The sequence below is a fragment of the Triturus cristatus genome, chromosome 4_1 (assembly GCF_964204655.1).
Source record: "Triturus cristatus chromosome 4_1, aTriCri1.1, whole genome shotgun sequence".
Lineage (NCBI taxonomy): Eukaryota > Metazoa > Chordata > Amphibia > Caudata > Salamandridae > Triturus > Triturus cristatus.
Window position 1 is genome coordinate 547,215,411 of NC_140585.1, and position 26,321 is coordinate 547,241,731.

The window sequence follows — 26,321 nt, forward strand, 5'->3', positions numbered from 1 at the left end:
TACTCTAGACTGAAGGGGGTTCTCAAATAGATCTTTCAACTTTGTGAAAGTTTCCATTGTTTCACCCGGCAACATTTTGAGAATGTCTTTTCCCATAAAAAGGCAGATATACCACTTCCAAGATGATTTGTTCCTATACTTGCGCAAAGGACAGTGAGCCCCATTCTGGAAATCAACTTTAGAATGTGTGCTCCCAGGCACTGTCATTGTTTTAAGTTTGCTAAACAAGGTTTATGTACATATATACAGGTATTTATAGAGTGTGAGCCTGGGTAGCTAGAAAGAGCCCCACAGCAGGCAGAATAAATACTTTGAGGGAAAGAAGAGCTTTATGAGGAGAGGACCATTACATTCTTAAATTATAGAGATAAAAATTATAAAGATGTGTCAGTTCTTTAATCTATTTCTCTATTGTAATAATCCTTAAGGATAAGAACGAATCAGCACGGGGAGTTTGTTGCAATCAGAAATACAGTTTTATCTTTCTTATGGAGACTAGAGTTCATAGATGGTGGCTAGAAAAGAGAATGAGAACTCATATATTTGGATTCTTAAGGAAGTGTGGACCTTCCTGGATGAACACAGTTTAACTCAGTGGATTCAGCATTTGAAGTGGGATTAATAGATATGGGATCATTCCAGTCTCTCAGGTGGTGGCTTGAGCACCACTATTATCACATCACATCATCTCATGTGCATATATATTATGTACACATTCATGCCTGGGGGTATCTTGGCGCTTAATACCATAGGCTAATTGCTATCCAATTAAATAGCACTTATTGTATGAACCTTGGAAGGATGAAAAGCTGAGTGGAAGCACCAGGATTCACGTGTGAGAGACGTCAACCACATATCCCTCGAGTGGATTGTTTATTTTAATAAGCTACTAGACTAATAGGATCTCTATGGGTTCTTCAACATCCCCATCATTACACACTGTGGAGACTTGCATATGACTGTAATCACATATTAGCACTGTGGAGACTTAAACATCACTGTAATCACACAATATCTCTATGGGGACTTGAACATGACTATAATCACACACTATCTGTGCCCTATCCCTGTGTATCCCTATAATCACACACTATCTCTGTGGGGACCTGGCAATCCCTATAACCACACACTATCTTTGAGGGGATCTGGGCATGTCTATAATCACACACTATTTCTGTGAGGACCTGCACATCCTTATAATCACACACTATCTCTGCGGGGACCTGGGCATTTCTATAATCACACACATTCCCATTGACAACCCTGGTAATACTATAGTCACACACCCTCTCTGTGGGGACTTAAACATTCCTGTAATTACACGCAAGCTCTGTTTTGGCTTGAGCCTCATCAGCTTCACATTCTCTGTATGGGGCTTTGTGAATACTGAAAAGTAGTACAATTAGACTTTTGGTCTAAGTTTACATTGTTGAAGCTGAAAAGTAGAAAAGCTAGATTTTTTGTCTAAGTTTACCATTGTGAATCGGGCCCTATGTTAATGAAGACTTAAACACAATCATCGTCATGCACTATCTCTGTGGGGACTTAAACATCGCTATAATAACACACTATCTTTGAGGGGGCTTGAAAACAACTATAATAAAACACTATCTGTGTGAGGACTTGAACATCACAATAAAAACATACCATCTCTGTGGTAACTTGAGCATTCCTGTAATTAAACGCTCTGTTTTGACAGGAAGCACCAGGGGGTGCCATGAGGCACAGGGTCAAGACTTATTTGCATATAGCTGGGTCTGAACTAGGGTGGCGAAGTGAACTAAAGAATGAGATGGATTCAACCCAGATCTTTGACTGGGGGTGAGTGACTGAAAAATGTCAGCACTCCGTCCATCATCTCCTTGTGTTTGCTTTGTTCGCCTTAAGTTGCACGGTTATGCCCAGACGTTTGTCCATTGCTCACTCTGCTACTGGATTCAAGCTAGCCTGGCTGATGACGGGGTGTTACCCCAAAACTGGTCCCAGGATGCTTGTTTCCGGTCCAGGGAAGACCTGGCTTGGCAGTTCGGGCTTGACTGTTCCCATGAGGCACAGTGTCAAGTCTGATTTGCATATAGCTGGGTTTGAACTGGGGTGGCGAAGTGAGCTGTAGAACGATGATGGATTCCACCCAGATCTGCGACTGGGGGTGAGTGACTGAAAGGTTTCAGCGCTCTGTCCATCATCTCCTTGTGTTTGCTTCGACTTGAACATCATCAGCTTCACATTCTCTGTATGGGGCTTTGTGAATATTGAAAAGTAGTCAAGTTAGACTTTTTGTCAAAGTTTACCTTTGTGAACCGGGCCATATTTTAATGAGGACTTAAACACAATCTTCGTCATGCACTATCTCTGTGGGGACTTAAACATCGCTATAATAACACACTATCTTTGTGGGGACTTGAACAACACTATAATAACACACCATCTCTATGGGGACTTGAGCATCTCTATGATAACACACTATCTCTGTGGGGACTTAAACATTGCTATAATAACACACATCTCTGTGGGGACTTGAGCATTCCTATAATTACACACAACCTCTGTGTGGACTTGAACATCATTAGCTTCACACTCTTTAAAATGGGATTTAGGCTTTGAATGTACACACTATTCCTATGGAGGCTTAAACACAATGATCTACACCCACTATCTCTGTGGGGACTTAAACATCTATTTTGGCAAACATGTAAGGAGCTAATCAAGCTCTGGGTTCCTCTTGACCATATTCCTTGTTTCCATATGTTAATTTCCTTATGTGTTAGTTCCCTTATCTCCTAAGATTTTAAGCACTAATAAATAGGTTAAATACAGCTTTAAGTGTCTTTCTTTAAGCATGATATGATATTTTCTGGCACATTAACATAATCTCTTTAATGTATATCCCTAGTATATATGCAGCAATTCATATATGAATAGATTATAATGTTGTTTGTGTATATGGTTGATAAAATAATCATTTAGTCATGTGCCTTCGACTCTATTCAATCACAAATAGTGTTACAGACTAGGTCCCCATAAGGATGGTAGCACGTGTTCAAGTCCCCACAAGGATGGTGCTGTGCGCACGAATAAATAACAATATATTTACAAATTTGAAGCAGGATCCTGTATCATGAATTTTTTCTTAACATTTTTCTGTTATTAGTGTGTTATAAAAACATTGGGAAAGGTTAGTCCCCACAAGGCAGGTATTCACACATAGTCCCCACAAGGATGGTAACACGTGTATGTGTGTGTGTGTGTGTGTGATGTTTGTGGCTAAGCCCAGGGTGTGTGGTTGTTTGTGTGTGTAGTGCCTGTCAAGTATTGCCAGACTTCAGTGTGTTTGGCACTGGTGTTGTGTGCTGCTGGTGTGAGGGGGTATGTGTGTAGATTCTTACTGGTGTTTGTCAGTCCTGAGATGTGTAGATGGTCCCTGTGTGTAGTGCTGCTGGTGTACTCCTGTCAAGTAGTTGTATGGATGTGTGGCTGTTCCCAGTTTGACTTCAGGGCCTTCCTTTCGTACTTTCATTCTTGTGCCTATACATGGTTTGCCTTGCTGTCTCCCTGTGTTGTTGCACTGAGCTGTCTGTGGTTTGATTTCACTGACTGTGCCAGCCATGTGTGTTTTGATGGTGTGAGGGTGTTGCACTCTGTTCCTTGTGTTGATGTGGTGTACACATGCTTGTTGTGTGTCTCCATGGCCTTCCATTTGTGTGCAGCCCACTTTGGTTTCTCTATTTGTTGTGCTCCATTGCTGTTGGCATGTGCGGTGTGTATGTGTGTGTGTGTGTGTGTGTGTCAGTCCGTGATATGTATGTGTGACCGTGCAAAGTGTGTGTCCATTTGGATGTTGATTCCTTGTGTGTGTTCATTTGTTGCTTGTCCTCATTGCTTTTTCCCTGAGTGTTGTGTTGTGTGTGTTTCCCTGGCCCTGTGCTACTGTGCTGTGTGTTGTGTGTTCCTGTGCAGCCACTCCTGCATTGTGTGTCTCCATGATTGTTAGTTGTGTGGTAAAGGGTATGTATTGCCCTGGTTTGTTGTTGTGCATGGGGTGCACAGGAGGGGCACATGGCATGTGCCTTCATGGGGTGTGCTAGAGTGTGGTGGGAGTGGGTGTGTCCCTGTGGTCTTTGTGCCCTGCCCATGCCTGGCACTGGCCCTGCCTTCTGCATTGTGCGCATGTATTTGCTTGTGTTCGCCGCTGCGGTGACGTGACCAGTACATTGCTGCATGGTGGAGGTAGCTGTGTGTCCAGGATGCAGCAGGGTGACTTTGTGGCAGGTGGGTGATGTGTGGGTGCCCTTGTGGATGTGTCCTTGTCCCCCCTAGGGTGTCTGATGTGGATTTGGACCCTGTGTCAGGCCTTGGGTTGTGTGTTGTGTGTTGTGTTATTGCGTACCTGCGGCATCGTCCGCGGTGGTCCATGAGTTCCTGGTGATGTAGCAGGTACATCACCGGAAAGACGTGTAGGGCTGGGTCCATTGCGGTCGTGTCCGGGTGGTGTGTACCGGGACTCGGGTTTCGCGCTCTGCTGTCGAGTTTCCGCCGTCTCTGGTTGGGCGGTGTCTCTGCTGCGGTGCGTCTGCTTGCTTGAGTCATCCTAATTTGTGGAGCAGGGCGGACATCATTCCACACGGCGGAGGGTCTCCATTGGCTCCCACCGCCACGGTGGCGGGCGCACTTTGATGGCGGTGCGCGTCACACCGCGGCGGTTGGAAATTGACCTTTGTTTGACCATACTAATATGGCGGGCGTCATGTCCGCTGCGGGCGGGAGGGCGGGAAAAGGCATTTTTCCGCACCGCCAGCGCAGTGGTGGTCCCACCGCCCTACAACCTAATGGACCCCTATATGTCAACATCTGCCATAATTCTGATTGCAAGCACCAAAGCACATTTGATCTGCTTTGTGATGGTTTTTTTCTACGCATGACTGTTTTAATGTAATCTACTGTGGCTTTTATTAAAAATGGCTAAAAATCGGCACATACTTTAAAACTACTTGATACCCTAATATTTGGCCTGTCACACACAGACCACACTGCTGTGGATTAACTTCAAATATTTTGCCTCGTGTTGAAAATTTATAACAAACAAGACCTAAATATTTGACTTTAATTGCATCTGATCACTGCCTTTTATATCTTTATTCATTGTTTTTTTAAGTTTAACAAAATGCCTCTATAAGGCATTTCAAATATTACAATAAGATATACTGTTATCACCTCGTGTTGATTCCATCGCTCCAAGTTCTGAACTCAGAGGAGAGAGAACAGAAACAATAACAACATAATTGTGCTCTCATTAATCCTACCTGCGTGTGACATAGTTAATCTTTCTTCTCAAATATATCTCCAACAGTTATTCACACCTCTTTCTACATTTTGTCCACCATCGCTATTTATCATTGTGATCTCGTTTTATCAATACCTGTTTGTCTAAGTTAGTACTATTCCACATAAAGTAGTCCCATTTTAGGAGGTGCTTTACATCCTTTGGCGCTAATACGGAGGCCTGTTAATTTCTGAGCCTGCCATTGAGTCCATCATGTCTCTCCATGTAACTAGATCATCAGGGACCTTTTCATCTGTCCTGACTGCACTCATCCATTTTTCCTCAGCTAAAACCCGTTCCAGCACGGCTTTATCCCACCTCTACAGATCTCATGGGATTGCTGGTGCCTTTTGGCTAGCAGCAATCCCAGTAGAGCATATTTATATTGCATTCCTAACTCGTAAGATCAAGGTTTGATGCCTAAAAGGTAGTGCATTGCTGATGCACCTATATTAATACTTGTGATAATTTTCAGTCTTGTTGTTGTCCCCGGTAGCCTGTCAGTGTTCCACAAGTTCATGTCATAGGAATAAATGTGGCTTTCTATTCCCTATGTTCGGGATCTGTTATGGTAAATCCTTCTCAGTTTCAAGGGGATCATGTAAGTTCGGTGCAGGAAGGTCGTCTGATAATTTGAATGTAGTGTTATAGATATACCGTGTACTAGAGCACATGTTCCCTTTTCCCCACTCTTCATATTAGTGGTGTGTGTAGGTCCACGACAACTCCCTACTGTTAATATTGACTCCAGGGTAACTAATCCAGTCAGAGTGTTTGTGAAATCCACCCAGATTTCTCTAGATATCCTAGTAGGTTTTATATATTCCAGGCATCCCTTGAATCGCCCTTGTCAGGAAATAATTTGTCCCTTGGATAGAGGTCTATAGCAGCCTCCTTCTCCCCACAGGTTATTGACAGGTAAGTCCCTGTTGACCCGTCTAAATGTCTGTGGCAATTGCATCTGATTATTAACTAGACCTACATTCAATACTTTTGCACCATTTCAGTCTTGTTACTGTGAAATCCAGAACAATTGGAAACCAAAGGCTGGGGGGTCTGTGGCAGGGTATGCCATCTGGGTTTCCTTTGACCCTTCCCTCCCCCCCCCTCTAATCTGTTAATGGATGCAGTCTTGCCCTTAGCGCTGTAACACTCAGTGACGCCATTTTGCCGGAATCGTTAAGCCCAACTTCAATTCTATGTCAGGACTGGAGGCGAGGATTATGCCTTCTTCCTTCACTTTATTCCACAGCAGCATGAAGGTAAACAAAAGACTACATTTCCCATGAACCATAGGGAAAGAGTAGTCAAAAAAGACAACATGGTAACAACCAATGAACAGAGAGTATGAACGTCCAATCCACGATGAGTGTCCCACATTGTCCTTTGCTAGTGTCCTCTCTTCCTCTTTCTTCGCTGCTCCGCAGCAAGATAAGTACCCTTCAGTTCTTTTTCTGTGTAGTGCTTAAGGGGTTATGATGGTAATTCAATGCTAGAGTTTCGTGTCATAATTGTTTCACGCAGATGCTCTTGTTATTGCCATGACGTTATTGAAAGTGCTGTGAGAAATTTTATATTGCATGTGTTGTTGTCGCGTTTCGGCGCTGCTTTCTCCTCGCATTTTTCGACGTTTCGTTTTAGTTCTGCGCTCCAGCGCGTTGGTTAGTTGTTATGAACGCCGCGGGGTCGAGGTTCTCCTCGTCCCTACGCGGCGCTTCGCTGGCTTGCTCTTGGTCCTCCCGCCCCTAGAGGTCGCAGGTGGTCGCGGGAGGTGCGTCGCGGGGTTTGATTCTCTTCAGAGAATTCAAACACCGCACGCGCCATTCCCGAAGAGCTCGGTCTGAGGCATACGCCCGCTTGGGGGTCTGTACCGGCGATCGGCGGTAAAGTTAACCCGCGATCGGCCATATTTTCTTACATTACGCCCAATGAGCAGTTGGTGAACAGGGTCTGGTATCTGGCTCATAGAACGCCTCTTTGTAGGTCTTGTATTTTTCCCTGCCCAGGGATTCAAAAAGGGACCCAGCCCAGACTGGTGGGCACCTCTTGGCATAGGGGTGTGGTGTTTATATTCTTTCTTGCCAGCAGTGGTCCCTGGGGGGCTTGTTTCCCCGTAATTGCGGCTCCTTAGCTGCGCCTCTGAGTTGGCTGACACCCAGCCTCTGGTTCAAGGCCTGTTTACGGGCTGTTAAGTTGCCACTCCGCTATCTTGGCTCATGGAGTACTACGACCAATACCCGGAAGAGGAAGACCCTCTTGCGGAGATGCCCTGGGGGGATGCATTTTATGAGGCGGTAGATTCCTCCATTTACCAGGCCGTGGGTCAGGTTATTTCTCCCCTGGAAGACAGGCTGTCGCGCCAGATAAATGAGGCGTTTTCTTGCCTGGAACACCGCATGGGTTCCCAAGCTGCCCTACCTACTCCCTCGGTTCCCCTTCCCACAGGTTCCCCTCCGAGTAAGCGCCTCGGGTGCCTGGAGTGGATTGCGACGCTTTTGAGCGGTTGCGACAAGCTTTTCTCGACACTCAGACAGTACAGCCAAGGGCTGGTCCCCCCCCCCCTCCTCCTGCCCCTAGGGATGTGGATCAGGGCGCGTCAGGCGATCCAGACTCAGATCCCGGCCCTTCCAGGCCGTGGCTTCCTTCTCGCCCTACTGTTCCCCCCTCGATTACCTCAGACATGTTAGATCCGAATGAAATTGTTCATCCCCGCTCTTCGGAGTGGGTCCCCGGGGACAAGGTGGCGGCTTATGTGGCGGAGCACATCTGTTGACCCTTAGAAAAGGAGGCCCGTAATTGCTTGCGGGCGGAGTGCCCTCGACCCTCGCTGGAGGGTAAGGTAGCTCTCACCCCCGAGATTGACTCCAGGATGTTCACCTTTTTACAAAAATTCATCCGAGACCCCAAAAAAGGGATTGATAGGTCCTGGAGGGCCTGCCAGGACAGGCTCCTGGACGCCTTAGGGCCGGCCACCAAGATTTTAGATATGGCTGAAGAGGCCAAGGAGTCAGGCTCTATTATTTCCCCGGAAAACCTCTCCAACTGGGCTCAAAGGGTGGTCATATTTCTGGGCAATACCAATTGCGCTCTTTCTACCGAGCGCCGTAGGTCTCTGCTCATAAAGATAGATCCCAAATTAGGAGACCTAGCAGATCCTGAGGCTGGCGCCGTGGCTCAGGGTGGCCTGTTTGGCGAGCCTTTTGTGAAGGAACTGGGCAAGTTCGTGAATACCTTCACGTCCCTCGATAGGGCACAATCCACCATCAAGAAAGTTTTTCCCCGTGTTTTTCGCGGGGCCAGTCGAGGCAGGGGCCGCTCGGCCGGTCGAGGTCACCAGCAGGGTAACCAGAAAGGCTCCGGTCAGTCGCAGGACCAGTCGCGATTTGGGAACTTCTACCCTACCAGAGGCCGCAGAGGCAAAGGAAGAGGATTCCGCGGTGGATCCACCGCCTCCAACTCCGGTGAGTCTTCTAATTTTTTCCCCATCACAGATAGGGGGACGGTTGCAAGATCATTTTCAGGCTTGGTTGTCCCTAACACACGATGCTTGGGTTCTCCAAACAGTGAGGGGGTTCCATATAGAAATCACAGGGTTCCCGGTTCAGCGGTCAAGTCCCCGTCCCATTCAGTTTTCGGCTCTGGACGTCGCCCTAGTGGACGAGGAGGTCGCATCCCTCCTTCACAAGGGCGCCGTTCTTCCCGCCATCCGCCATTCCAGAGGTTTTTTGAGCAATATCTTCTTAGTGGACAAAGCAGACGGCGGCAAGAGGCCCGTCATCAATTTAAGCGAGTTCAACGACTGGCTGGTTTACCGCCATTTCAAAATGGAGGGGATTCACCTCCTGAGAGATGTTTTACGACCCTGCGACTATATGGTTCGCCTAGATCTCAAGGACGCCTACCTGATGATCCCGATTTTTCCTCCGCACAGGCGGTTTCTCCAGTTCTCCTGGCGCGACCGGGTTTACGAGTTTGCTTCCCTCCCGTTTGGCCTCTCGTCAGCGCCGTGGTACTTCACCAAGGTTCTCAAACCGGTGGTGGAGTTTTTGAGGGCAAGGGGGGTCAGAATGATCGTGTACTTGGATGACCTCCTATTGATGGCCTCTTGCCCGCGTCAACTGGAAGTCCAACTCCAGATGACAGTGAACCTCCTTCAAGATCTCGGGTTTGTCATCAACCAGAACAAGTCTCTCTTACATCCGACCCAGTCTCTTACCTTTCTGGGATTTGTGATCGACTCACCGTCCTCCACTCTCAGCCTTCCGGCCAAAAAGATTTCCAAGATCAGACACGAGTTGCGTCGTGTCCTGACCAGTCAGAGAATCACCCTCCGTCAGCTCGCCCGTGTGGTCGGTCTCCTGTCAGCCTCCATTCAGGCCCTATTTCCGGGCCCACTTCATTACCGGGCTTTACAGCGGCTAAAGGCTTACTTTCTAAGGAAAGGCTTCCCTTATTCGCACACGGTGGCTCTCACCCCAGAGGTGAATGCCGAGATCCAGTGGTGGCTGGACCATATGGAGGCCTGGAATGGCCGAGCGATTTTCGGGTCCGCCCCGGATTTGGTAATCGAACCAGATGCCAGCCGGTTGGGCTGGGGTGCGCGCTGCTGGGAATTAACCACAGGGGGCTTGTGGTCTCCAGACGAACAGAAATTACACATAAATTGTCTGGAACTTTTGGCAGGTTCGTTTGCCGTACGGTGCTGGACGAAAGACTTGGTGCGGTCGTGTGTTCTGCTGAAAATGGACAACATTTCCGCAGTCCGATATGTAAACCATCTGGGGGGAACCAGGTCCAAAGCTCTCTCGGACTTAGCGGCCAGTTTTTGGCAGTATTGTCTGGACAGCCAGATCTCTGTCACGGCGGAGTATCTTCCCGGTCGGGACAATTTGGAGGCGGACTTCCACTCTCGCCATTTCCAGGACTCCAGCATGTGGAGGTTGGACGCAGACATTTTTGTGGCCCTGAACGAGCTGTGGGGACCGTTTTCAGTGGATCTGTTTGCGTCCAGACTGGACCACCAGATGCCTCGGTTTTTCAGTTGGAGACCAGATCCGCTGGCGGTGGCCACGGACGCATTCCTACAGGATTGGAGCATGGAGCGGGGGTACGCGTTTCCTCCCTTCGCAATGATCACGCGCTCTTCGGCGCAAGTTCGCAGGCAGAAAGCAGACCTGGTGATGGTCACTCCCCTGTGGAGGTCGCAAGTGTGGTTTCCAGTTCTTCTGGAACTTTCCTGGGATTTTCCAATCCTACTCCCCCACTTTCCCACTCTTCTCACGAATCCCGACGGGGGTCTTCACCCGCTAGTGTCAGCAGGATCACTGTTTCTCATGGTGTGGTGGATTTCCGGGGTAGATGGGAAGCCCCAGGACTTTCGCGAGTGGCTGAGAGCCTCATCTCCAAGGCCTGGGCGGACAGCACAGTTAAAAGATACAAGTCCGCATGGAACCGGTGGGTCAGTTGGTGTCTGCGACGGGGTTACGATCCCTTGGGCGCAGACGTGGTTCAGGTGGTGAATTTTTTGGCCCACCTGGCTTCTGAGGGTTTGGCCTACCGGTCCATTAATACTTTTAGGTCGGCTATTTCGTCGGGTCACACCCCGGTTAATGGTAAGCCTATAGGGGAACACCCCTTGGTTTGCAAGTTGCTCCGAGGAGTGAGGCTGTCGTTACCTCCAGAACCTCGTTACTCCGCTTTGTGGGACGTGAATCTGGTCCTTAATCTTTTTCTCTCTTGGCAGCCTAACCGGTTTCTTTCTCGGAAGGAGCTTTCAGCAAAGTTGGCGATGCTCCTTTGCTTGATCTCTTGCAGGGGGGTTTCAGATGTGTGGGCCCTGGATATTTCTGGAAGGATGTTCACCCCTGACGGGGTAACCTTCACCCTTTTACGGCGTACTAAGTGCCATACTAGGGTAATCTCGTACCCGGCGTTCCTGGACTCACCGAAGTTATGTGTGGTTCAGTGCCTAAAAGCTTATGAAGAGATGACGGAAGACTTCCGTCCCCGGGAGAACGCCAGTTGCTCATTGCACTCCGGAAACCCTTTAAGGCGGTTTCCTCACCCACCATTGCCAGGTGGGTCCGGTGGGTGATGCAGGAGGCTGGGATAAGCCTTCGGAACTTTGGAGCACACTCTGCTCGTGGTGCAATGGTGTCGAAGGCGTTTGGCCTGGGTGCGCGCCTTGAGGATATCCTCAATGCTGCAGATTGGTCCTCGGACTCTGCGTTTAAGAGGTTCTATTTCAAGCCAGTTCTGAATATGGCTCAGCTGGTTGTGGGCAAGCTTTGAACAAGCATAATCCTCGCCTCCAGTCCTGACATAGAATGAAAAATTTCCTAGCTAACGTAACGGAAAGTTTCAATTCTATTAAGGACTCGGAGGCGAGGATTATCCCGCCCTTCACTCCTGGAGGAGATCCCTCCCCGTATGACAGTAAGTAGATGTTTTCCAGTGTTGATTGACAGTTGCTGATGTTTGTAACCTGTCTTGTTCCGTAACAGGGTTCCTTTGCGTTTCCTGGAGTAATACGTCTTTGTTATTTGCAGGTTCAGACGCTCAAAAACAGGATGTTTGAGGAGTGCGGGTCAGCTGTCGTCGCGCTCCGAAAGAGGAAGAGAGGACACTAGCAAAGGACTATGTGGGACACTCTCATCGTGGATTGGACATTCATACTCTCTGTTCATTGGTTGTTACCATGTTGTCTTTTTTGACTACTCTTTCCCTATGGTTCATGGGAAATGTAGACTTTTGTTTACCTTCATGCTGCTGTGGAATAAAGTGAAGGAAGAAGGCATAATTCTCGCCTCCGAGTCCTTAATAGAATTGAAACTTTCCGTAACGTTAGCTAGGAAATTTTTCATTACTCAAGGTATTACACAAGACCAAAATGATCTCTATTAATTACCCCTTCTGAACAGGGTATATTGGAAGTAGGATAACACAACAGCGCAGAAGAACCTTTATGTTAATTTCATGCTCAAATTGTTATTTAGCTATGTCATGTGTTTGTGGTTTACCTTTCTAACTATGATATTTCTGTCATTTTCAGAGGAAATTATAATAGAAAACCTTACGAAGCCGGTCGGCCGTGCAGTAAATGTGCACCTGACGATGAATGTGTGGACAATCTGTGCAGTAAGTTGCAGTAAATTAATTTCTAAATTGTTAAACTGAGGAAAGAACAAAGTTTTATTACAGCATATCAAAAGTGCAGATTTTTCTATAGCACTGGTTTAAATTCTAAGGGTTTCTAAGCAAGGTGCGCATTTGGAAAATGTACGTTCCTTGGTCAAGTTCCAGCACCCATGCTGGATTCACTAAGAGGCAGTTACTATGTTGGGAGGACAAATGCAAACACTCCGGATCCCTCTGCAGACGGTTAACAGGGGCAGGAGCTCCACTGAGGTCTTTCTCCTCTGAGATCCTCCAGGCATCAGCAAAATGCGTTTAGCCTCTCACCTGCTGCAACTTCTAAATGTTATTTACATGTTTTGGTTTAAGTGTTCATGGGCTTCTTGGGCAATAAGGAGGAGCTAATCTGGGGATTGCCAATACGACTTGGGTTAGTTGGGATATTGTTTTTTTGAATTGTATTGATATGAATCTTTTTTGTAATGTCTATTATTAACTATCGCTGATACCTAAGTGAGATATTACCTTGCTGTTTACGATTAGCTTATCTGGACATAGAGGTACAGGAGGGAATGAACTTGTGTGCAATTGATAAAACTCCTCACCCGGAATGGTCGAGTTCTTAATAATTACATCAGAGCAATAGAGGTTCTCGCATACCCGGAGGCATGGTGCGAAGAATAGCATCTTCTAATAGAATAGAAGATATAAAGAATAGAATAGAAGACTTATAGAGTGTGCAGCTAACCTAGAACTTGGTATCACGGCTCTAAAAACGAGAGTGTGAAGAAGAAAGGCACTATGAAGTAGGAAAGAGATATGTTTTCGGAAGGATGGGTGATTTTTCAAGCTTTATATTGGAAAAGGGAGCATATGCCATGGTTTAGCTGTGATGCCTGCCAAAGCCCAGCCATCTGCTCGTTGGATTTTTGGAATAACTACAAGATGAGCCTTTGCAGAGCAAGAAAACAGATGTTTCAGTTTATAGAGCGTGGGCATTCTTTTCAGGTAGATTGAGCATGGTCATATATTGTTTCAGGGCAAAGACAGAGTGCTTTGAAAAAGCACAGTGTTTGCACCAGGAGCCATTGTAATGATTTAAGATGCTCAGAAATCTGAGAGTCATGATTCAGACCAAGCACCAGGCTGGCCACCACTTCGTGAGCGCTATGAAGTTTTGAGATTATATACACTGGAAGACCTAAATTTAGAACATTTACAGTAGTCTAGGCGAATAATAATGGGTGCCTGAATTATCAGTGTTGATTAGGGGGGAGAAACTGTAATTAAGTATATTGTTAATAATTGATTAATTTTCAAACCACAAGATAATTATCAAGCAAGATGCCAAGGATACATGTAGAAGTAGAGGGGTCAGAGCAGGACTAAGTTCTGGGGGCCACCAAGTAGGCTTCCATGCTGAAGATTTACCAAAAATAAGGATCTCACTTTAATAAGAATTAAGGCACTGTGACTTTGTATTCATCCAATAAGAGGTGGCACACACATACCATCTTTAAATTGAGATTGCATTAGATTTGGAGTGGTAATACTGTTAAGATCAATGCATAGGTGTAGAATGTGAAGCCAAAAGTCTTGATCAGGACAGTAAGAGTTGCAACATTATTAGTAAAGAGTGTAGGACTGAGGGCAGAGCCCTGCAGCACATTGCAGCAAATACCTTTAAATGTGGTGTGAAAAGGGGCTAAAGAAACTGCCTAGTTTGAAACTGCCTGTGATCGATGTACTAGTGAGAAATAAAAAGAACCATTTAAGCACATTGCCAGAGATACCTATTACAAACAACTGCCCTAACAGAATTGGGTGTCAGACTTTGTCAAATGTGGCAGGGAGGTCTAGAAGAATTAAAGTGGCATCTCCTCCTGTGTAAAAGATCATGCAGATGTCATTTGGAACTGAAATTAGACTGCTTTCTGTGCTAGAATATCCACAAGCCCAGACCGAAAGGGACGGAGAACGTTGTGGGTCTCATTGAAGGTGGAACGCTGTGTTTTAGCAAAACGTTCTGTAATTTTAGCTGGGAATAGGTTGAGTTGGGTTAGATTGAATAGAAGTCAGTGTGAAACAAGAAATATGGATGGATTTTTTGCTAATAACAACAATACCACCTCCAGAGTGGTCAGCCATCTTATCTGTGCATAATATCTTCTTAAACCTGGGAGGCAGTGCTTAATTTTGCCCAGTTGTTGCCGGTGTGACCATCTGGCACTCATTTTTGGGTACTGGCACTTTTCTTCCTCATCAGACATTGATCACGAGCAACAGGGTGAAACACACACAAAGGGAAATAAGTAGGAGGAGAAAGGTGGAAAAAACAGCAGAGAGAGAAAACAGGAACCTGCAGTACTGAGGTAAAGGGGCAGGCAATGTCTGATAGAGGATGGAATAGGCATAAGGTCAATTCAAGACTTCCCAGCCTTGGTATTCTGTGCGCTTATATTTATAATCACCAACCACGGGTTTCTGAGCAGAGCTTTTGGCACCGGCACTCATTCTATTATAAATGATGCACTAACTGGGGGAGACTACAGCGTGATTGAGCCCGCAGTGTTTCTATAGTCAAGTTTCAGTGGGAAACAATAGATGCAACTGATGATCCAGAATGAGATCATGAATTTCTTGTGCTTATTTTGTCAAGGAGCGGGTATTCAGAAGGGCGCAAAGAAAATTGATTTGCTGTTTGGAGTGGGGCAGGGAATTGTTAAACTGTGAAGCAGCTGGTGAAGTGGAGTAAAAGGCAGATAATCCTGAGCTATAAGACTTCGCGGAGCAAGGACCTTAATGAATATTTGGTTTACGATATCAGAATTTCTGTCTCAACATCTCTGAAATTAAAAGTCCCTGCTCTTACTGGGCCCCTGGCCTCCTTAGCTGTAGAGCTGCAAATCAAATTCAATATACACATCGCAGTAAATAATGAGTTCTTAGGCGTCAATGATGATATTTTGATGTAAGTTTACAGGGGTTTTTTCAAAAGCAAGTATTTCTTTATTAACCATCAATTGTTTCTTCTCAGTACAATACAGAACAAAGGCATACAGCGTATTTGTTGTAATTTACCTGTTTCTCTAAAATCTCATATTGGTATCTTCCATTTCCCCCCCCCCCCTTTTATGCGTCATTGGTATAGCCTGGTTAGGGACGAGGAGTGCCCCTTGGAATGTTGAGGTGACTGAGGAGCGCAGGCTAGGCACTTTGGGATGTGTAAATAAAGCTTCATTACAAATCTTCTATTGTACGAGAGTTATTACAACAGAAATTGGCGACGAGTTAAGGAGCTGCGCAGGGGACAGCTACACATCCTACCCCTGTCTTCTATGCCAGCCTTTCATTTTTGTACAATGTTCTCTCAGTGACGTTAAAAATCTTACTGCTTCGTGGGACCTGGATCCTGTTCCTTGTACATCTGCTGCTCGGCGGCGTCCGTGTGCTTCTGCTCACTGAGGTAGTGTCTGCTTCTGGAGTCTTTGAAGTCCTCCTGTAGTGTTTTCCGTCAGCCGTATCATCGCGGGATCCACTCCCTGCTGAAACTGACACCAGCTCTGCCTCTGATCAGCTCCTGTCACGCCTTCTTTCTAGGAGGTAGTGTTCCTCCTTGAAGCAACCTCTCCTCGTGCAGCAGTGATCGTCTCCTTCGCGGGATTTCGCTGCTCCTCACGAAGTTCTCTCCGATTTTGGCAGTAAGTAGAGGGGTGTGAGTTTCTGTGGTAGTGTAATGCTACACACCTTGAGCTGAGCTTCTACCATTCGTGGTGTCAGTGTGTTGTGTGAGGAAGTTTCGGCTGTTCTCTCTGCGTGTCAAGGTAGGAACCAGCGTGAAGAGGTACATTACTATCAAATGATAATTTTACCGTTTTCATGCCTCACTAAATGTGCACTTTCTGCTTAGTCGGCTTGAGCGCGCAGGAGCATTATTACCTGCGTTTCATAAAGCTGTTAACTGCACATTGAAAGGATCGATCCCTCACTGAAAGTAGTCGCTTTTGTCATATTCTGTTCAGAGCGTGCAGCAACACCAATAACTTCGTTTCTGCAGTTTTTCCACTGCTACACTGGAAGGATCGTTTGCTTCAGACACTACTGTCAGCTGGAAGTTCAACTGTATTCTCTTCCCCTCAAATGCTGGTTGGTGTAATCGGGGGTTGTGTTTCCTCACATATCTGCAGGAAGAGTTTGGATGTACAGTACTCCCAAATAGTGCCTCAATTCTCAGAGTATCAGCAATATTTTTCTTTTATATAGGTTAGTTTCACCCACGCTGATAGGCACAGCTTGCCTGCGGTTTTGGGCAATCCTTTTCATCATCAAGGATTGGTATTGTAACCATTTTACTGTAGTATCCAAGTTTTATGTTTTTGTGTTATGATACTGCTTTTCATAGTGCATTGGGGTCACTTGTTAGTACAAGGAAATTGCTGAGTCATATAAGTGTTTTTCTCCATTGTGATGTCTATATCAAATATGAATCAAACGCCTCCATTCCTAAATGATGAAGGGGAGCCTGAAATTCCATGGGATAGATGGGTTAAAATGCTCCATTCTTATTTAATTGCGATAGGAGGGGAAAAATTTTCTCCAGTTAGAAAACAACACATATTATTGCATAACTTGGGCACACAAGGGAGGAAAGTTTATGAGGATTTGGCTGACACAGGGGAGGAGGATGGTGATGGTGATGCGGATGTTTTCACTATCACTTTAAGGAAATTGGGTGCTCATTTTAAAGACAAGGTAAATGTGGTCCTAGAGCGCCATAAGTTTTTTCAAAGGGCACAAGGTAAGAATGAAAAAGTAACATCATACATAGCCACTTTGAGGGGACTATCTGCCACGTGTGAATTTGGTGCACTTACTGATTCGCTTATTAGAGACCAATTGGTTCGTTGCATAAATGATCACAAAGTGCAAGAGAGGTTGTTAACGGTTAGTCCAGAATTAGATGAAGCTGTGGCTATAGCTAAAAGTATAGAGCACACGTTTTTTTGTGTCAAAGAAATGAAGAGTAGTAAAGATTTGGCATCTGGCGAGAAACAAATTAATGAGGTTAAAGAGGAGAATGAAATTTTAAAAGTTGAGTATAAGGGCAGTGTGGATAAAACTAGGAGTAAGAAAGAAGTTTTCAAATGTTACAGATGTGGTAACCCCAATCATCTAGCAAACTCGCCTAAATGTCCTGCAAAAGGAGTACAATGCAGGAAGTGTAACAGAGTAGGACATTTTTCTAAAGTTTGTCACGCCAAAGAGGTAAGGAAAACTGTACATATTGTCCAGGAGCAAGTTTCAGATGATGGTGAAGATAAGTACATATTTCAGGTACACAGTGATGAACAGACTATCAGCTATCCAATGTGTGAGATACAATTGGATGGTAAAGAGGTCAGAGCTTTTGCCGATTCCTGTTCACCGTACACCCTCATAGAGGAAAAAACTTTTCACAGTATGTTTAAGGGTAGAGAATATGTATTGGAAGATCCAGATGTACATCCGGGAGGGTACAACAAAGACCCCATTCCTTTGGTAGGAATGGTGAAGATGCGTATATCATTTAAAGATAGACATACGTGTGGAAAAATTTACATTACAAAAAAAGGCAGTAATTTATTGGGGTGGAAACACCAGAAAGAGTTGGGAATCAGACTAGACCCTAATAATACAGAACAAGTAATGTTGGTTGATAGGTCACTCACAGGAAAGGAGGTATGTAGTGAATTCCCAGAAGTGTTTACGGAACGAGTTGGGCTGTTAAAAAATTATATGCACAGAATTAAACTAAAAAAAGATGCCATTCCAGTCACCCATAAGACTAGGTCTATTCCTTTGGTGATGCGGGAACCATTAAGAAAGGAGTTGGAGAGACTAGAAGGGTTGGGTATTATTCAGGCAGTGGAGAGTTCAGAATGGTTGGCCCCCATTGTTATCACTTCTAAAAAGGAAAGTAATGAAATTCGCATGTGTGTGGACCTTAGGAGTCTTAATGCCAACATTTGGGTAGACAGGTATCCTCTTCCCAAAATAAATGAAATGTTGTCAGTAATAAACAATGCCAAGTTCTTTTCAGTGCTGGATCTTACTTCGGCATATCACCAAGTGGCGTTACACCCAGAATCCCAAATTCTGACAGCATTCACAACGCCTTTTGGTACATACAAATTTTTAAGAATGCCGTTTGGGTTAGCTTCGGCTGCAGCCACTTTTCAGAGAATAATGCAACATGTGCTTAAGGACTTAGAGAAATCCATCTGTTTCCAAGATGACATTTTAGTGTATGGAGCAGATGAAGAAGAACATAACCACAATCTAAGGAAGGTATGCAACAAACTTAGAGAAGCAGGTTTCACCATAAAAAAAGACAAGTGCAAGATTGGAGTGGCATCAGTTGAGTTATTAGGGCATACGCTGTCAAATGAAGGTATGAGCCCTAAGATGAACCTCATAGAAGCTGTAAAAGAGGCTCCCATTCCTGCCAACAAAGAAGAAATTAAATCTTTTTTAGGATTGGCAGAATACATGTCTAAATTTATTAAGAACTTTTCGCAGCTTGCACAACCCATCAGAGATCTTTTAAAAAAGGAATGTAAGTTTGAGTGGGGATCGTGCCAAAACAAGGCATTCAAAGAAATAAAGGAGGCCATTGTCACAGCACCGTGCATAGGTAGTTTTGACAGCACCAAAGATACAGTTCTTACCACTGATGCCAGCAACAGAGGCATTGGAGCCACCCTTTCTCAGATGCAAGAAGGAAAAGAAAGGATAATAGCTTTTGCGTCTAGGACACTCAAGGATGCAGAAATTAATTATTCAACTATAGAGAAAGAAGCATTGTCTTGTTTTTGGGCTACTAACCATTTCAAATATTTTCTTTGGGGTATACCGTTTGTGCTCAGAACAGACCACAAACCTTTGGTGTCAATATTTTCTTTTAAAGACATTGAAAAAACCACTCCTCGCATTGGTAAATGGCTAGTTTCACTACAGAATTTTAATTTTAGGATTGAACATGTTCCAGGCAACAAGAATCAGGTAGCCGATTGTCTTTCACGGTTACCTTTAGATAAAAATGTTGATGATAGCAATGAAGAATGTGATATACTACAAGTAAACATTCCTGCCATTTTAGAAGAGGATTGGAACAGGCTAATGTCTAAGGATAATATTTTAAAACAGGTTAAGGAAAAGATTATGAAGGGGTGGCCCAAGAAATGTAGTGACCTGCCTAGTGAGTTACAACCATTTTGGAACGTAAGGGATGAACTATCCATTACAGGCATCAATGTGCTTAAAGCAGACAAGATTGTTCCCCCGGGAGAGCTTAGAGAACGCATCTGTGGTATAGCTCACGAGGGCCACCTGGGTAGGAGCCTTACCAAAAGTAAACTTCGTTCAGGATACTGGTTTCCAGGCATGGACAACTCCATTGAAGAATTGGTCAAAGGATGTCATGCTTGTGGTCTCAGTGATAAAACCAAGAGCACAAGGAAAACACCTTTGGAACCGATTCATGTGCCCATAAAAGCGTGGGAAAAAGTAGGTATGGATATTATTGGCCCACTGCATATTCAAGGTTTGCAAGAGAGGTTTATCATTGTGCTAGTAGATTATTTTTCCAAATGGATAAATCTTAAGTTTGTCAACAAGGTAGACACTAAATCGATCATACTTTTCATGTCGGATGTGTTTGCAAATGAAGGGATTCCCCATACCCTCATCACGGATAATGGGGTACAGCTGGTTTCTGAAGAAATGCAACATTTTCTTAACAGTCTGGCAATAAGTCATATCCGTACCCCTTTATACTGTCCACGTGCTAATGGATTGGTGGAACGGTGTAACAGAATGATCAAAGAGTCTATACAATTGGCCATGGCTGCTAGTAAACCCATTGTTCAGTCCATCAAAGACATGATATGGTCATACCACATCACGCCTAACAGTGTATCGGGGTATTCCCCTTTATGTTTGCTAAGAGGTCGCAAACCAGGATCGAAGCTAACTCCCAACTGGTTATTTGAAGACAGTTCTTTTGTAAAAGATGACTTTGCAATCAAACAAAAAATTGAGTGCCACCAAAATAAGTATAAAAGTGAGTATGATCGCAGATGGGGAGCTAAGTCACGTGATTGGGAAGCTGGTCAATTGGTTTATGTTAAAAGACCTGTTGATGGTACCAACAAGTACAATAGATATTATGGACCAAACAGGATAAAGGATGTCAAGAAAAATGTAGTCACCATGTCTGATGAGAAAATGTGGAGTAAGGATAGATTAGTTCCTTATTCAGAACAGAAGCATGTTAACAATTCAGGTGCAGGAAATAGAATACATGACAGTAATCCTGTAGTTAAGCACAGTGACAGTAACACGAAACCTCCCAGTTGGCATAGGGACTATGTCATGAAATAACTATCAGATTTCTGTAACATCTATTGGTTCTCTCCTTTGTGGGGATTTTAAGTTTTTCCTTGTATGGTATATTTTTACAAAATCCTTGCCATTCTCACTTCTCCTTTTGTACCCCCACAACTGTCCATGAGTTTTTTTATGGGAAAGAAGATGTGTTGTAATTTACCTGTTTCTCTAAAATCTCATATTGGTATCTTCCATTTCCCCCCCCCCCCCCTTTTATGCGTCATTGGTATAGCCTGGTTAGGGACGAGGAGTGCACCTTGGAATGTTGAGGTGACTGAGGAGCGCAGGCTAGGCACTTTGGGATGTGTAAATAAAGCTTCATTACAAATCTTCTATTGTACGAGAGTTATTACAACAGTATTCCATATAAGGAAATCTCTAATCTAAAGCCTAAAATGAGAAACGTATCTTTGAACCCGTAAAAAGTTAGAAATCGAGAAGTGAAAGCATAAAGCTTTAAACAATTTGCTATTCAAAAAGTATTTCCCATGAAGATCAATTCAGATTTCCAGTGAAGTCACAGAATTAGCATAGATTCGGGCAAGGAAAAATAAATAGGTCCCCGCATAGAGCTCAGCAGAGTGTCGGCTCAGAGTTTGGAGCACAGAGCTTTGGAGAGCCTCAGAGCGCAGATCTGCTCTAACCTAGGAACATGTACTAATATAACATTTTGATATCCAGAACTAAAATAAATGTTGCATTCGATGTCTTCATGGGAACAGGAAAGCTTCCTCTATCTAAGCTGCTTCAGAACAATAGATCTACAGATATTAAGTGTGAAATGTAACATTATTATTAAAATTGTACAAGCCATGGTTTGGTTCCCATTACTTTACTCTGTATGAAACAAAACAGTTCAAGGTTAGGTTTGTCATTCCACAAATGAAATCATACCTTTTCTCACATATTCGAGCTTGAGAATCTTATTTATAAAGAAACATTTATATAACATTTTAACATCACGTTTGATTCAGCACATTTTATCATTGAACTCTTCACATCTTTACATTACTGAGGTTGTTGATCTAAGGTCAGTAAGATATAAAAAAAAAAAAAGGAAAAACTATGTTCAAAAGCATTTCTAACTTACCATGGGCAGGTATGTAAACCAAGTGCTCCTATTTGCTTTAAAAAATGTGGCCCCTCATTTTAGGCCACCACGTTAATTGTATTAATTTTCATTGATTCAAAACACTCTAGCAGACCTTTGGGACTTGCCTACATCTGTAGGAGAAATAGATGAGAGAAGACTCAAAAAACAGTTGTGAAAGTTACCATGCTAGCTGGAGCCCACCTTAGAGTTCGTAGTTTGTGTCTACCTAGGCGAATAGGCAGCAGGTTATGCTTTGTGTCCAGTCTTTGCACGGAGGGGCGCAGAAGCCTTATGTATGCCAGTGGCGCAGGTCAGTTTTAGGTGCTCAAGTCAGAGGCATGTGATCTAGTCAAAGGAGAAGCAAGTGCAGAAACTGCATATGTAAAGAGTAATAAAAATGAAGGCGGTGATGGAACAAAGAATTGAGAATAAGTAGAGGTCTTTGATAAAAATGAGAGGTGGTGAGCATCATACCGGGGTGGGAGCTCCCTGATGGCAGCACTGATTAACTACCACCAAAGTGGGAGACTATAGGAAATAGAAAGTAATACACCAATTTGAGGAATACCGCTATGTATTTAAAACCAACATAAAATGTATAACTGAAAAGTAAAGTTAAACATAAATAAGAACTCCACAAAATCTTACAAAATAAATGTACAGTGTTTTACTGAATATTATACTATCGGAGTTCATTCCTTCACTAGCACAAATGCTTGATTATGCTAGATTTATGGGCTTGTGTATGAGGGTTTTTGACCTAGTTCAAAAGAGCTGCCCATCCGGGAACAGCTTATGCAAAGAGTAACAAACAAAGCTTGAAAGAAACCTCTAATCCAAATCCAAACATGTTTATTTTTACAGTTAGAATATTCAAAGCTCTACTGATAGAAGAGTTGGGAAAAGGTGCAGTTTCCTTCACTTATAGGATGATCAATAACAATATGCCGGACACTCTGGGCGAGCTGGAGAGATGGGGACAGGATTTGAGTGACCTCGAAGACATAGACTGAGAGGTGGTACTAATGCTCCCTTGTGAGGTGGCTATTAAATCGCACCTACGTTTGATACAATATAACATACTCCATAGTGTCTATTACGACCGTCACAGGCTGCACAACGTTGGAAGGGCATCCACACCTTTGTGTATGCGCTGTGCGAAGGCCTTTGGGACATTTATACACACACTGGGAATGCCCCTGTAGACAGGCTTCCTGGAGGACGATTATTCAGGAACCCTCAAACATATTAGAGGTTTCGCTCAAGAGCTAGACCTGAGGTTTGAGTTGTTGTGGCTTTCGAACGATGTTGATGTCCCGCGCTTCAACCTTCTTTTTAGCGTACTGGGTCTAGTGTTGGCAAAAATAGATGGGGCTAAGTACTGGGGTGTGCCAGAAGTGCCCTTCATACACAAGTGGAGAACTGGGATGGACCTCTATATGGCAGCAGAGAAGGTGATATATCGCAGCAGAGGTTGTCCCCATAAGTTTTACAAGATTTGGGGATGTAGAGGACCTACTATGGGTGGCTTCTGCGAATAGCAGTCCCAGTCCAAAACCCAGCCCGACTGGTTGCGGTAAGATTTGCTCCACACAGATTTCTGTAATTGTATGTACCATCAACATGTATTTGAGGATAACAGTGCATGTTGCGCATGACTGTATTGCTTGTTTTGGTTACAAGCATAAAGCATAAAAATAAAACCAGATTTAAAAAAAGAAATACTCAAAGCTCAAAGAAGTGAACATTTAGGTGCATGACCCAGTGTACGTATTTACAAAGCCATCAATCATGATGGTCCTTTTGGGTTGGTAAGCATCATGCAAAACAGCAAGGTCAAGCTGTGCCTTTTAAGTTCTCGTTGCCATGGTGCTTCATTATGGTGCACTCTTTTGCAGCAATCACAGTTTTTATCCTCCTTATTATCGACATTTAAACATGCCAATCACTGTTCCACTCTCCGTATTCAGTTGCTGAATTTTCTCAAAGCAGCAGCTTTAGAAATAGACAGTATCTAATCAGTTCAACATAGCGGTGCCACTCTAAATCAGCATGGCAATTAAAATGTTTCCAGAAAGAAATATAACACACATAATCATACAATTTTTGCCTTCCTATGCTATTGGAAATCTTCTAATGCGCGATTTGTCCTGAATTATGGCCTACTCAAGCAAGCCATTTACCCCCTCAATTAAAAGAATTATAACACTAATGACAGTCATCAGGCAAGCGTGCATATATTTCCATCAATATGGAAACTAAGTTGTATGAAACTAAGCTATAATAACCACTCTGGAATTGTTGAATTACATATATTTATCTATCTTCTTATATGTGGGATACATTTCTATAGCTAAAACAGCTTCACATTGTGTAATCATAAGTATTCCCAACCCAAGTCACAAAGCCATTTGCACACCTACGATCAACTTAAATGCACAAATGACTTCATTTGCATGCATAAAAGTACACCGTCAGTCTATATACTTCTCACAACAGGGACTTCCATCCTCCCACTGGGCATCTCAATGTTAGCAAATAGGCTCCTTACAGTTCTCACAAAGCTTATTCTCCCTCACCAGTGCGGATTCATCCTGTACCGTCGCACTAGACACTGTATGTAGAGGGTGCAGGCGACTGGCTTATCACCACCAACTATCTGACCCGACTGCCCTTACTGTTATTGACTTTAAGAACGTTTTCAATTCTCAGGCGGTGCTTGCCTGACTCCCAGATTGCCACAGAGTAAGAGGGCTCCACTGGGTTTATAAAATCCTGCATAATCCTGGTACCCGTACTACCAGACGCCAATATTCTACAAATAACTCGGCTCCTTTAAGCTTCTATAGCCTGGAGGAATACTAAAAGTGACAAAAATGAACCTTCTAACACCATTTAGAGGCAGTGCGGAGGAGGGCGGCTTACACCAGGCTTTTGAGGGCCACCACGACAGGGGAACTTTGCATTATCTTCTGATAAATTCCACAGGTGAAATACTGAGTTGCAGAGCCCTGCTTATTGATCTACTGGCCCAGGGGGTCGAACTGTTTGGCAAGCCGACATCTGGAATGTGGTGTTGCAGGTGCCAACAACGGCCTGGGGCCAGACGTTTGGAGCAACGGCGGGCGTGCGAACCGGCGGGCTTGGCGGTTGTTGCACTGTAGTTCGAGCTGGCGCCCGCAGATACCAGCTAGCGCCTTGAGGAGGGTTATATTGACCTAACTGGGCAGACTTGATCCCGCTGTGAGGGGCGGAGCAGCCGATGCGTGGCTGATCCCTTGTCTGGACCCTGAGAGGCCCGAAGCGGACATAGCCGATGTGTGCTTTGGCTAAAGTGCAAACTTAGGTGGGAATTGACATCAGGACCTTGCGATACAGCAAATAGAATAAAAGGGTCTCATGATGTGATTCTTGCTCCACTGATTGTTTACGGCCCTAGCAGGAAGGGCAATCATAGCACATGCAATACGCTTGGATTGGAGGCCTTTGTGCAACTCTTGTGCTGACACAAGTACAGTTAAGTGCTCGGCTCCTGATTACCCCCGTGGGGCAAGGACACTGAGCGGGCGAGACCTGCTTAAAGATGGCATCGCTGGTAGTTTGGGCTGCAGAGTATTTGAGAAGAGACCAACCAAGCTACTGTGCATGTTTCGAGCGGGATTACCACCCTTGGCAGCTTATATGGGTGAAACGGACAGGCAACAACCCAAGCTGCAATTTGAACTGCGTAACACACATAGGTCTAGCGTTGCTGGAGCAGCGGAAATGGAGACCTATGGAGATCCTTGCAAAGAGGAAATTACATGAACTCTAAATAAAATACAGTATGCTCTATCCCGCAAAACTACGGGTGATGTTGGAAGGGATAGCACATTTCTTTACGGATCTGAAACAACGGAATTAATTCCTATGGGGGATTGAGACAACAGCCAGCTGACGCAGCTCGCAACAAGCAATGTCCAACGATGGGGAAGATGTACAAGACACGGGTGAACAGTGAAGTTGAACACTCAACTAACAAGACAACTAAAGTCAAACGAACTGGTGGAAATAGGAACGGTTTAGTGACTGCACCCTAAATTTGGTCGTACCAGGGTTGGAGTAGAGTCTCCTGTTGGCCTTTTGGGCTGCGATACTGTGTTGATTGGGACTGTTAGGACACTAAAGGCGAGGTCTCTTGTGTACGAAACTCGCTTTAGGCACTAGTAAGAGCATACCGTTAAAATAGAGGCAATCCATTTTATATAAATTGTTGTTCAAACCTTTAAGGGGTTTACATACTCATATAACAGTAATTGGTAGGCTACTTCACTTGACTATGGTATCTCATTTACTTTTATGTTGGGC

The 26,321-nt window shown here is 44.4% G+C and overlaps 1 protein-coding gene across 1 annotated transcript in view; it reads left to right on the forward strand.

Annotated features, from left to right (window-relative positions):
* The window catches only part of LOC146855208 (glioma pathogenesis-related protein 1-like), a 588,956-nt gene that overhangs the window by 524,228 nt on the left and 38,407 nt on the right, over positions 1–26,321 (forward strand). The window contains exon 4 of the mRNA XM_085652856.1: positions 12,372–12,457. Within this exon, the coding sequence (XP_085508982.1) occupies positions 12,372–12,457 (86 nt within the window). The remainder of the gene's footprint in view (positions 1–12,371; positions 12,458–26,321) is intronic.